This window comes from Leptonotus elevatus, chromosome 9 (genome assembly GCF_054856555.1).
Source record: "Leptonotus elevatus isolate MCC_2025b chromosome 9, RoL_Lele_1.0, whole genome shotgun sequence".
Lineage (NCBI taxonomy): Eukaryota > Metazoa > Chordata > Actinopteri > Syngnathiformes > Syngnathidae > Leptonotus > Leptonotus elevatus.
This window is the reverse complement of record NC_141247.1, coordinates 17,643,624-17,657,341: the sequence shown is the minus strand read 5'-3', so window position 1 is coordinate 17,657,341 and position 13,718 is coordinate 17,643,624. Positions and strand designations below refer to the sequence as shown.

The 13,718-nt window shown below is 43.0% G+C and overlaps 1 protein-coding gene across 2 annotated transcripts in view; it reads left to right on the top strand.

Annotated features, from left to right (window-relative positions):
* Positions 1-11,904, top strand: part of rab28 (RAB28, member RAS oncogene family) — a 36,477-nt gene extending 24,573 nt beyond the window's left edge. The window contains exons 5-8 of one of the 2 annotated variants that reach the window (XM_086084927.1): positions 7,247-7,350; positions 7,431-7,508; positions 9,679-9,780; positions 11,089-11,904. In XM_086084927.1, coding sequence (XP_085941053.1) covers positions 7,247-7,350; positions 7,431-7,508; positions 9,679-9,774 — 278 coding nt within the window. In that variant the 3' untranslated portion in view covers positions 9,775-9,780; positions 11,089-11,904. The remainder of the gene's footprint in view (positions 1-7,246; positions 7,351-7,430; positions 7,509-9,678; positions 9,781-11,088) is intronic. The other variant, XM_086084928.1, reaches the window with a different exon arrangement.
* Positions 11,905-13,718: the final 1,814 nt, after the last annotated feature.

The window sequence follows — 13,718 nt, the reverse complement described above, 5'->3', positions numbered from 1 at the left end:
CATAAAAGTCCACTTAGTTTAACAGCAGCAGGAGAGCTTGGAGGACACTGCCAGCGAAAACCCGGGCAGCGTCTTGTGCGGTCAGCTCAGCACTGGGCCTTTTGTTCACTATTCATGAGTCCTGAGGGCCCGCTAACACAGCCTGCAAGGCCCTTGGACCCGTGTTTTACTGGAGCTCTGACGGCCGTGCACTCCGGCTACCGCCAGACTTTACATTCCCCGACTCGGGCGGGAGGAAGACCACATTGTAGCGAGGCCACCATCGAGGAGCGTGCGATCGCGCCCCGCGAGGTGTGAAAGCAACGTGTCGGTGACACGCACGTGTGCGTCCGTGCGGGCTTTCATGAAAAACGATCGAATGACAAGATGAGCTGTGATCAATGAGCTGTCGACAGAACACTTCTGACCTGGTGGAAAGCAAGTCCCCCGACGTTCCCGGCCGGTTTCAGGCCACCGGGGCGGGGGGCGCCGCCGCACAAAGAACGCTCTGTCTCTGTCAGGATTCCCTGGAGAAGGCTCGCGCGGGCCTCGCTCACCTTCCGCAACACCAGCCTACTAACAGCACTTCATCTGTCTGTATTCGCTTGAACCAGTCGTGATTATGTTATTACCCGAGCTTTAATATGCTGCTGATTGCTTCTCATTATTCTGTCACCAGTTATATTCGCGTAGATCCACTGGTACAAGGATTTAATTGATAGCGCAGAATTGCGACCTTGTTGTGTGGACTACACACTGCTCTGGCTGAAAGAACACAACAGTTAGGTTATAATCTAAGCACTTGTGTATTAAATTGATATCATTAAAATAATATTTTTTCAGTCTGGAGAAAATAAATAGCGCTGACTCAATGTAAACAATCCTGCCACTGTTACAAGTTGAGAATAACACTTGACAAAATAACACTTTTTTCCTCAAACCCGTCTGTGGCATTGTAGTTTTCCTCATGCAAGTAATCACAGAATGATTTATTATACACGAGAGAGATTTTGTAGGTTGTAAAGTATAACTGGCCAGCTTGTACTACAAAACGCAAGTGTAAATTGAACGCCGCATCAATTACTTTTATAGATGTTCCCACAACTCTATGTAAAAATGGCGTTGTGAGTGCTGACCAAGTGATCATATTGAAATAGGGAGCTTAGTCGCAATGTCTAATTGTATCCCGATGTTTGGCTTTTTAGTTTAATTAAGACATTTCCTAGATACTTCACATTATTTATTATGGGAAAAATTTGGATGTCAACCTACGTTACTGACAGGGTTTCCCGGGCGGGATTAATGCACACCGAATCATATTTGTCAACTCTCGAAATTCAAGAAGGCCAACCCTCGGTCGGCAGCCCACCATGTTTTTGTAACAAAAACCTTAAGAGTTGACAGTAATGTTGCAAATGATGATGATTATGTTATTAGAACCCATTTCTTAACAATGCGTAAACGTAGAGTCTTATAAAAATGCAAAATCTTGAAATACTTCAAATTAAAATTATGAACCGTTTTCACAGTAGTAAAGAACGCAATTCTGTTCAGTTTTATTAGTCAGATCTGAAACGTCAAAATTAAGAATCCGCACTGAAAATACCAAATAACGTTGCTGATAGGTTGAATTGGGTAGATAATGCACTGACAATACAGTGTCCCCTGGTTTTCTGCTAGGGTTAGGTTCCAAAAAATACCTGCAATAAATGAAATCCGCAAAGTAGTTGGCTTTATGATTTACATTTATTCTAAATGTTTTAAGGCTCCAAAACCCCTCATTACACAATTTATCAATTCATCGAGGCATTTACATTTTCTCACATTTCTTTCTTGTTTAAACATTGTCATTGTTCAAACAATCAATTTTTTTTTCATAAAATAGGTACATTACTGTAAAAAAAACAAAAACAAACAATGCATGCAAAATTGCACCAAAAAAGTGAACCACGTTCTAGCGAGGGAACACTGTAAACAGGTTTCTATTTGATTTAAATTACTTCTTGTACATTGTTCTTAGTGATGCATGATATGAAATGTTTTAACCGATACAGATAACCAGTAATTTCCTGCTTTGTATGGCCAATATGCTAAACGATAAGTTCATCTTTTTATATTTAGTAGGGTGTTTTATATATATTTAATATTCAATCACTCACAAAGCACCATATTACCTCCTATGTCATGCAATGAAGGCTTGTACTTTTAAAGTGACAGTAACCAGACCAATGTTAGTGTCATGTAAAAGTGTTGTAAACAAGTGACCCTGGAGGGAGGAGGGGTGGGGTTAGGAAAAGCCTGGCAGCCCGCCATGTTTATAAAGCACTTGGGGAAACCCTGACTACAGAACGGATTACGTTCCACATTGGAGGTTTTTGTGTATTATAACGCAACAAACCCAAAACCAACAGCCACAAATTTCAATATTTATCTCCTGAGCCCATTTCCCCCCGGCTGGCTGTTGGTATTTCATTACAATGCAAGTGAACAAGACAACTTTTAATAGCCATTTAATCTAAAAAGGCTTGCCAGATCATGTCGTCGATGAAAGCCTGCGTGGAACACATCCAACCACCACACGGCCGATTTACTTTGTGCAGACATTTTCTTGAGCGGTTTGTTTGATAACCTTCATGTCACCATATGCATTCTGCATTGGCTCACTTTTGTCAATGAGTGGGAAACTGAAGAAAACCCAAAGGGGTCTTAAAGGCCTGCTGTTAGGTAATGTTGGAAGTGATAGGTTCTCCCTTGGGGTTGATTAGTCTCGACCGTGTAACTTTCTTTTAATAGGATATGACCCCATAGCGCCCCCTGACAACAAGCGGCCCACCATTTCTATCACATTCCACCCTCAGTCTGTAGACTCGGCCTAGCTGCTGTTTAGTTTAAAATGCCAGCAATTAACTGTGTTATGTCAAGCATATTCTCATGTCCATTGCTGGGAAACTCGTTGCAATTGGTCCCCAGCTTGCAGGACCAGTAAGTAGGTGTCTATGTTATCGCAGCATGCTTTTAAATAGCCCACTGATGATTACGACAGAGTTATTAGCCGATTGTTTGGCCTTGGCAGTATGTGCAGAAATAAAAGTGCATTGCAAAACATTTTGTATTGTAGTTTAACAAAATAAAATGTGAAAATGTTACAAAATATTAAGTCATTTGTAAGATTTTTTTTTGTATGTTAAAAACAACAACATTATTATTACTATTATTATTGTTATTATTATTAATGAATGAATGAATGAATTAATTTAATTAAAAATATATTTTGGCAGTTTTATCCCTTTTGTCCACTTATTAGACTTTGCCTATATATATATAACTTTGCCATATGAAGTGTCATTAGCTGAATGCTAACACACAATGCAAGTGCTATAGAGAAACTAACAACCTAGGATCTGTTGCGGTAGTAACAACTGGGCCATGAGCAATTGTATTGGCCAATATTAACTTTTGAAATTGTCCATTCATCCATTATCTGCTGCTTATCCGGAACTTTTAAAATTGTAAAGAGAAAAAAAAAATCGGACGATTTGTTTTTATTTATTTAATTATTTTTACACATTAATGCTTTACAACATAAGACACACATTCAATCAATTCTTTATTGCAGACACAAATAGGGTCCATAAACATAAAATAAAAAGGGACAAAAGGGACAAGAAATTTAAAACAATCAGATCATTGAGTTCAAAGTATTTCCATCCAATGTTTCCTCAAAGCAGAAGTGTACTTTACAATTGCACAATTGAGGATTTGTCTCATCCAGCCGCTGCATAAATTTGAATACCAATTGTCTTTCATTAAGAAATTCCCCCCCAAAATCAGCAAAACATCTACAGCTATTTCTGTCTGTTGTAAAGTTAAGTACTAAAGGCAAATTCATTTATTCATATCTTTGTTGTAAGCAAAAAAAAGTAATTTTGTTCATTACATATATTTATATTTATTTATTGGCAAATTAATTGGGAATTAGAATTTTGTTCTGCCGAATATCGTAATCGGCATTGGTCTAAAAAAACACACACGTCCATACCGGTTTAGGCCTTAGTTATAATCATTTAAGTAAATTATATTTAAACACAATGCATGAAATCAAACGCTAACTGTTAAAAAAATAATTCCGTGCTATTTAATTAAGTTCTTACTGTATGTTTTTTGAAAGTACAATACCATAGAGTGCTACTTTCCTTATCAAAACAACCCGTTTCAAAAGTTTTTTCTGTAACAAATGAATGGCATTTCTATTCATTTCAATGGGGAAAAAGGAACTGTGATACAAGTGTGGTCACGGAATGAGGCGCCACTGTGTTAAAATGCACTCAATTTCCAGTAGATTACATAATCTGTAAATTGTCTCTATTCTATACTCTCTATTCTTCAACTTCTATTGAACTTGTGAATGCCATGCATTTTTAGTCAGAATATTTTTTTCCCGTCTAAAGGGGACACCAACAAACCCCATCACCTCGCTACTTGTGGTAAAAGCCTCATATCTCCATCAGATATTCATCTCGAAATTCACCGCATTGGCATGCAGATATTTTAAATAAACAGTGACGGTGACCAGAACGAGGGAGAGCCATCGCTCTTGACGAGTGATGATCCACTCCGCTATCTCGTTTGCGTTCGGACGCCTAAACAGTTGAAGGTCGTGTTTGCAGTCACTTCCTCTGGGTTGTTAAGATGATGTACAGTTGTGACAGACATGGAAGGAAACCAGAACATGGCGGGAAGATTGTTTTGACCTGATAAGTAGAGATGGGTACATTAGGAAGACAAATGGACCGAAACACAAAAACGCTGGGATTAGTCTTCAGACTAGAAAGACAGATGCCACATGCTAGTAAATTCTCCCGAAAGAAAATGAGGACCTATCTTCATAGGGTTAGGGTTATATTGTTGTTAACACAGGTAGTAGCATGGCATCCATAATCTGACTTGTTTACGTCTGCAATACTTGACATTCTTCTCAACCTCATATTTCTTTGTCTCTTATCTATGGACCCCTTTTAGTATTCTGACCGAGACACCACATAACTGAAATACCTTATGTTAACAGACTACATGCTATTTGGGAAACTACAACCACAAAATATGGTCCACAATGTCAGTTTTTTTGTCTTACAATCTCAAACCACTATCAATGCTACCTTGTCTTTTTATACAATTTAATGTGCAACTGTTGATGTAAGTGTTGCCTAATGTGACGCTGACACATGATTGACCTCCCCCAAGTGTTCAGGATCCAAAGGATTAGCAGTGTTTACCCCTGGTAGCATGTAGGTACCTTCGCATGTTAATGACGGGAATTAATAACCTGCTGACGCCCCCGTGAGATAGCTGTGTTTACTCCCAGAGCCGAGACATGACAGTCTGCCCTTCCCCTGAAAGGTTTGTGTTTATGTGTCTCTTATGACCGTGATAATCTGCTTCTAGTGGAACATTATTCCCCCCCCCCAAAAAAAAGTATTTGTTTGGTTTCTATGGCTTGGCTGCTGGCATTTTTGGGGTCATGTGACTTGTTGAGATATTAATATTACTCAATAAATGCAGTATTTATGTTCTCCCAGGCTATATATCTGTCTTTCTGGGCGCAGCTCTCCCTCACACGCGCTCTCGGGGCATGAGAACACAGTAAATCTTTGACAACCTCACACAAAGAATACAACTCTTCGACAGGGGTAGAGAGAAATGCAACACCGTACAGTAGCCCGACCTCCTCCAGGTGCCATAGGCCTGCATGCACTAGATACCGGGTGTGGCCGCCGTAATGCACAAAGCCAGAAATAAAGAGTGGGGCTATTGCTTTTCAGCAGCGAGACTCCCGGGTGACCTTCCTCATCGACCTCAGCATGACCCCTCATGGCGGAAAATGGAGAAGCAGAGCCGTTGGTATCACTCCGAAGGAGTCAAATGCACAGAGACAAAAGCTAAAAAGGAAGGTGTTGTCATCGTAGCCTCTGTAAATCAGCAGCGAGGTGACAGTCCCATTTCTTGGACCGATGTGCCCACCTTATCCCCTCATAAGTCAAAGCGCTTTCTGCATTAGCACGCTCGCTGTGACTTTAGCCCCGAGTCCTGGTCCTTCTCTGCTCCTGGTTTGTCTACGTCAGGTCAAATAAAGGTTCTTGGCTTCAGGGTGGAATGCGTCCCAATGGGTTTGAATGACAGTTTAGGGGTACTGAATTGATCAGATCTAAGGAAAATAAGTCATATTTGCAACAACTGGTTCAGTTCACTTCATCTGGCCGCTGTATGGAATGGAATGGTTAGAAACCATGAACTGGGCAACGTCTAAATCCCGACAATTTTACCTGCCAATGAACAAAAATAAAAGTGAGCTTAGTTTATGGGACTTGATTCTTTGTCGATCATTCAATGGAATGCTAGCTAGCTAGCTAGCGAGACAGATATAAAAGTAAATACTTGAGCTTGGACCCACATTCAAAATTTCACTTATTTGAAGACATATCTATGTATTGAATTGTAGTGTACAACGGTACATTGAGCAGCGTTCATTTACGTAAAGGTTTTCCTTTTTAGTTAAAAATAGCTTACTTCAATATCCAGGATTACTCGTTGTACCGTGGCCAACGGTAGAATCCAGGGTGTTTCTCTTGCTTTGGTCCAGTAAATCCATACAGATGGATTTATTGGACCAAAGTCGTACCAGCTATCTAGCGCTAAGCTAACATGGTGTGTCTCTTGTGCGTTTTTCTTGTTTTGGTCCAGTAAATCCATCTGTGTTATGTCGTATCAGCTAGCTAGTGCTAAGCTAACGTGTTGTCTCTTGTGTGTTTTTTATGCTTTGGTCCAGTAAATCCATCTGTATTATGTCGTACTATCTAGCTAGCGCTAAGCTAACGAGTTGTCTCTGTGTGGCCGATGACGCTATGATGGCGTGAGAAGCTAGCAGTGGCATAACAAAGACAAAGGCATTGCTATACTACCAGCTGACGGGGGGAATTGATGAAGTTAGCTTTGTAAACTTCACCAGTGACCACACCATTTATTTCATGAGCAATTACACTGGTAATCACTTTGTGGAAAAGTGAGGATTTGGAACCATAAAAACTAGCGGTAGCTGTGTCCAGGTTTGACAGCAACATAACTACTGAGTTACGTTTTGTTGTCAGCCTCCTTGTGTGTCTAGCTTATGTAAACAGTTATCTCTGCTCTTTATGTTGATATATACGCGGCAGTTAACCTAAAGTGAGAAACGTGAGCCCGCTCATGTGTCACGCTTATGTTTCGTCCCCAGTCGACCTGGAGCACACGAGGACGGTGAAGTCCGACAAGCACCAGCGCTTTTGCCAAGAGAACGGCCTCATCAGTCAGTTCGTGTCCGCCAAGACCGGGGACTCTGTGAGCGTCTGACGCCAACAAAAGCATGATTTGATCACACTTTGTAGGGTTCATGTTTCACGTTGTACTTCTCTCTTCAGGTATATCTTTGTTTCCAGAGGCTTGCAGCTGAGATTCTGGGCGTGAAGCTGAACAAAGCTGAGATCGAACAGTCCCAGGTGAGTCATTCCGTCTTAGATTTCAACAAAATATCTCTCCTAACAAGTTGTACTTTCCTCCGCCTTCCTGGATTAATTGACATGAGAAAAATGGCCGGTCACAGTATGTAACATTATGCTGTTTGTAATGGAGGTCACTCGGAGTGTGTTAGGTCAGCGGAGGTCACCACACACTGTAAATGACCCTTTGTTGCATAAACACTGGTTTGTTGCGTCTGCCTCAAGTGACGCTCTACCTGCCAGTGAGGCTGCCCATCTGTAAATAAGACCCACATTGGCCACATTAACGCGTGAAGTCAGAGGTTAAAGGTATGCATTTGTAGGGGTGAGAGGTGACTTTGGCTGCCTGATTTATTTGGTTTATCTCCCCAACGCGCTGTGTTGGCCTAAAAGAGGCTCCGAGGCTGCCAGCGAGAGCAGGGTGCCCGAATGTGGCAGCTGTAGGATTTACAGGGTCACCTCCCCCAAAAGCATTAATCCTCGCTCCGATACCAGCATTTGGAGCCACTATGGCTGGGTAGTGCTTGATGAGCTGGGGCCTGCAGGGAGGTCACGGCCCCGCGAGAGGAGGAGAGCATGTAAGGAGAGCGCTGGCCAGGTTCTCAAGCCCATCATCACCACTGCCACTACCGCTGCCTACTGACTAATGGAGCCGTCCATCTACTTTGCTTTTCCTCCCTGCCGTCACAAGAACAAAGTGCTTTAATCCGTGTTTATCAAACGGAGTGAGAGGCTGTGTGAAGAAAAACTGAGCGACGCACTGTGGTGGTCTTGTCGGCTTAATTAAGCAACACTACTTTTTATTAAAGTCCCTGTAAAGTGAAAATAAATGTATTTTTTACAGTAACTGAAACAATAATTGAACAAACTATTTATTGACTTGTGACTTCAAAACTAGCAAACCATTCATTTGCTGTGTTTATCTAATAATATGATGAGATGAGTTTGACACCCCTGTTTTAAAGCCACTGGTGGCTGGATTATTTTCCGCTGTTACGATGAGAGGAGCTAACCACCATTTAGCTCGCAAGCTAACAGGCTTGACCCCAGTGGAAAATACCCAAGTAACTCGCTGCTGTGATATGAAACACTAACACCAGCTAGTGTGTAAGCTAGCAGGCCGTGGTCTCGTGAATAATATTTAACGCGCTGCTGTGACGGTAAGGGCTAAAACCAACTAGCTTGCAAGCTAACAGGCTTGGGCCTAGTGAATAATAACTAAGTATCTTGCTGCTGCGATGAGACGCTCTTAACACTCTAGCGCGTAAGCTAACAGGCTTTGGTCTCATGAATAATAATCAACACATTGCTGTGACGGTAAGCGCTAAAACCAGCTAGCTTGCAAGCTAACAGGCTTGGGCCTAGTGAAACTATAACTAAGTAACTCGCTGTTGTGACGAGAAGTGCTAACAACAGCTAGCTTGCATGCTAACAGGTTTGGGCCCAGTGAATTATAAGTAAGTAACTGGCAATTGCTCCGGATATCCATAATTCAAACGAAGGAGCTCAAGTTATTATATGCGGTGGTTGGGGAGCTTAATGCCCTATGTTGAAGTGTGTCACTTGGTACCGTTTTAGACACATACATTTTTTTTCTTCCTGGTGGGGGCATAACAAAAAATAGAGAAGCATTCCTTTTTAATCTTGGCACAAGAATGTAAAAACACCAAAATATCAATTGATATATATATATATATGTATATTTGTGAATCTGTGGACGTCTGCTTTCGATGCTTGTTTGAAGCCATTGGCGCAGTCAAGCCTCATTATCAGCTGTCAGCTGTAGCAAGCTGAACACAAAGGTCACGACCCATGACAGAATTATATCTGCCCGGCTTGCCCCTTCCATCTTGCTCCTCTGTCTTTGAGATCCGATAGCAAGCCCTCAGATCCGTCACTGGCCTTGACACCTGGCCTCACCAGCTCATTCATCAGCCAGCCCAACGTTTGCGCCTGCTAATGGGACATAGCCGCTGTTTTCCGCTTAACAGTGATGTCATGTTTCATATTTCTAGTTTTAGTCTGTATCACACCACAATTTTCTATCATCTCACGTTTTTATTCTCTACTCTTGCCATCACTATTTTATTTTTTCTTTCCTTCGCTCATTTTCTTTTTTTTTCTCTTCAATCTCTCTGCCGCCTCGCTCGCATGCGTCGGGCCTGCTCAGAGGATCGTGAAGGCCGAGCTGGTCAACTACCCTCAGGATGAAGGCCCGATTAGACAAGAGAACCGCCAGCAAAGCAAAATATGTTTGGTTCAATAGTTGGAAGTACGTTCCCACAGTAGCGTACTGTAGATGAGTCTCACGAGATGATGTCGTTTCCCTGTTGTGTGTAGTGGAAGCATTTAGCTCTTTTAGAAGCATGTGTTGTCTTAGTCCTTTTAGTCCAACAATATGAGCTGTGTTGTGCTCAACTACATTTTTATTAGCATCTTTAGCGCCCCAAATTTTTTTTCTGTGCTCTCATACTATATGTAAATGTTTTATATACCACTACTTCCGCATTTGTATAATTTCTGTCTTTGACTGCTAAACAGCATTCCCACATACGTTGTTTCTAACCTTTGTTATTTCAGGTACTTATTATTCCGCTCACTTTTCTTGCCATGCAATATCTCCCACATAATACTTCAGATTTGCACCGTCCAAATTTCAACTTGCTTCAAAAATTCACACATCCCGGGGTGTATATCGTCTGATTCCACATTACTTCCAGTATTTGCACAATTTAACGTTAGATATTACGTTTTCTCAATTTTCATTGGGACTGACATTGAACTTTTTCCAAATCCCATTTTCCACCCCCACTTCCATGCATACAACTTATTATTATCATTGCCATCTGCTTAATACTGCTCTGTGGCACAGTTAGTAAAGTGCATTGTCCAGTAACCAGGAGGTCGTGGGTTTGAATCCCACCTCTGACTTCATTGCAAATATATCCCTGGCCATTATACTAAGTGATATACATATATACCAACTGAGTATCATATTAGGAAATACATTATACTTTCTCTGAAATGATTAAATCCCACCTTAGACAGATTGAAGTTCACCTTTTCTTTTTTTTTTACCCATTTATCATACATCGACACCCAGCTAGCTCGCTGGAGTTGCCCACGGTGAGAGGCGCAGAGCAGGTGTGGGCATACTTATTGCGGTTCAAGTTTTCTTTTTATTCATTTATCATTTAACTATAATTAAAAATGTGTAATTTTCACAAAATGTATCTTCCAATTTACTTCATAAGCACACGCATTTAAGCCTTAGCATTCAACTAATAGCATTCAGCTTCTCAGCATTCCCACGCAATTTCTGCAGAAATGGCACTTTATCTAGTTATTCCAGTGATCCCTCCTAAATAGTGGTTCAGTGTTCGTATCCCTGCTTAGCAGTAGAATGTGTTATCTGTTGCACAAATCGCAGCTGCATTTTTAACTATTACACACAAAAAATATGGTGACTCTATATTGCGGATTTTGACCTATAGTGGGTTGATCTGGAATACAGTCACGATTCTGAGCAAACAATGCTGCGACTTACTGGTGCGTTTCTCTTTTTGCGTTGTTCTTTCAGCGTGTGGTCAAAGCGGACATCGTAAACTACAGTCAGGATATGGTGGCCCGGACGGTCAACAACCCTCGCAGCTCCATGTGTGCGGTGCAGTGAGTCCACGCAAAGTCACCACGATGCCGTCTTGTCAGTCAGTCAGTCAGTCAGTCAGTCAGTCAGTATTTTCCTCCCCGGCTGACTTGTTCAAAAAGTGTCATCCGAACTTGTGTGCGTTGCTTGTATGGCTGACATGAAGAACGGTGGTTGTTTTATTTAGCCAAGAACAACCAATCAGCTCCCGTTTTATTTCTGCGATTCATCCGCCAATCAGAACGTAAGCAAATGGGGCTTCGGCATGCGTCGCTGCCTCGCAGTGCATTCTTGGTTCGAAGACCGAGGTGAAAACCAATAAGGCCTCATCACAGTTTTGAGACATTTGTGAATGCGGTGCTAAAATTAATTAGCGCTTTGTTTGTCACAGCACACTTTTGCAATCAAGAGACTTTTAAATCATGTATTTCTTTTTGATTCTAGTTAAATCGTGCTCAGCTATTCAAAGTATTTCCTCTACATATTTATCTCTACGCACTTCCTCCAAAATTCAATGGTGACACAGTGTTGATAAAGCCTTAGAAGAGATGTTTACATGTATGTATTGTTAGTGAAGAGTGATACGTTAGTTAGTTTATACACGATACGTAAATGTTGACATTGAAGCATGCCGTCCATCAAACGCTCTCCCGCACCATCACAACAACAGAAATCATTACATGTGCTTATTTAGATTCCCGCTATGTAAATAAAATGGACTCGCATTTGTACAGTTGATGATCATTTAGCTCAGGGGTGCTCAAGTTCGGTCCCCGAGAGCCCCTATTCAGCCCGTCTTCCGTGTTTCTCGCCACTAACACACCTGATTCATGATCAGGATCGTTATCCGGCTTCTGCAAAGCTTGCTGATTAGCCGATCATTAGATTCAGCTGTGCTGCAGGAGGGAAACATGGAAAACAGGCCGGATAGGGGCTCTCGAGGACCGAACTTGAGCACCCCTGATTTAGCTGGTTTCTGTTTTTAAATAAAAGTTTTATGTTGAAAATGACAATTGGTAAGTGAATATGGTTTCAATTAGTTTAGATGGCAAACTATTAGTTTCTTAGCAATTTTTCACTCTTCTAATTCATGTTAACAGTGAACTGATGATGATGTGTGCTCGATCAGGACAGTTTAGATTAAATATCCGCGTGTTGAAATTCGACCCCCCCCGTTCCCTCCCTATACAGCGCTAGCCAAGTTGCTGCTGGCTAATGATCCACCTGTTTTTTGTTCTGTAATTCTTCACAAAAATAGCCTCTAAATCCACTCCGGATAGATGATACAAACACCTTATAAAAGCTTGTAAGCTCTTTTAATTAATTACCAAATAGCCTCACCTTTTGTTATAAGAGGAGTCTGCGTTCAAACCCCCCCCCTTTTTTTTTTTGTCTCGTCAATGTCACTGAAACCAGCAGTGGATTAAGTGCCTTTGAAACCGCACGGATAAACAAAACAAAAGACAGTATCTCTCCAACCAGGTGTCGGCCCCAGTGAAAACTACAAACGGCAAAAATGTTGGGCCCAGCTGGGGTCACAGCAGCCCCACGTGCATTGTTTCGCTCGAGTGGACGTCTTAGGAATTGTCTCGGCTGGATTTTTTTTGGGTCGAGAGCTGTCACCAGTGTTGACAGGCGTGAGTTGCCCTTGGCTTTGCCGCTGTTTGGACAGGTGTTTTTGCAAAGAAAACAAGCGAAGCTCATTTCCAAGCTCAGACCCGCACGATATTGTCGCGTCTCTACAGACGGAAGCAAAGAATATCAGCACAGGAATAATGCTGGAGAAAGGGCGAGGCTTTGCTACAATGGCGCACGTCAAGGTTGGATGCCTCAAAACGCAACTTTTTCTTCCTACTTCGTGTGAGGCATTTTTTGCTAATGAGCAAAGTTCCACAGATGGTTAGCATTCCTTTTTTTTCTTCTTTTTTTTTCCTTCTTCTTAGGGGTAGAGTTTGCCAGTCGGCGAGCTGGCGGACTCAGTAACGGGTTAGCTTTCACTAACGCTGGAGTGACGACCGGGGCCTTTCCCCGCTGGGCCTGGGGTTCGGGGGTGCCGATCGTCCTCCGGTGCCCCCATCTCCCCTTCTGCCCCCGGTGTTCCGTCCCTGCATGCGCCGGGGGGTGGGGTGGGCGCGGGTGCCCTCTCCGCTCCACTGTCCGGCCCCTCTTCGGCGCCGATGCCTGGGTGCGGGGGGTTCCCGGGGGCTGCCGATTGTTCGGGGTGACGAGGTGCTGGGGGTGGGGGGGTGTCTGGGGGCTTGGGGCTGGGTTGGGGTGGATGGGGGGCGGGGGTGGATGGGGGGGGAGCGGGGGCTGTGGACCGGTGGGGTGCCTGGCGGGCCTGCAGTGCCCCGTCCTGCTGCGTTGGGTTGAGGGCGCGGGCCGTGTTGGGGTGGGGGGCGCTCCTGCTCCTGGGTTTGCTCTCCGGCCGGTGGCCCTGGCGGGTCCCGGGGGTCGTCCTTTGTCGCTGCCGCGGCCTGGGGGGCCCTGAGGTGTTGCGCTTGCTCTGTCCTGGCAGGGGTCGACGGCCTCCCTCTTTGGTGGAGATTTTCATGCATGCCAGA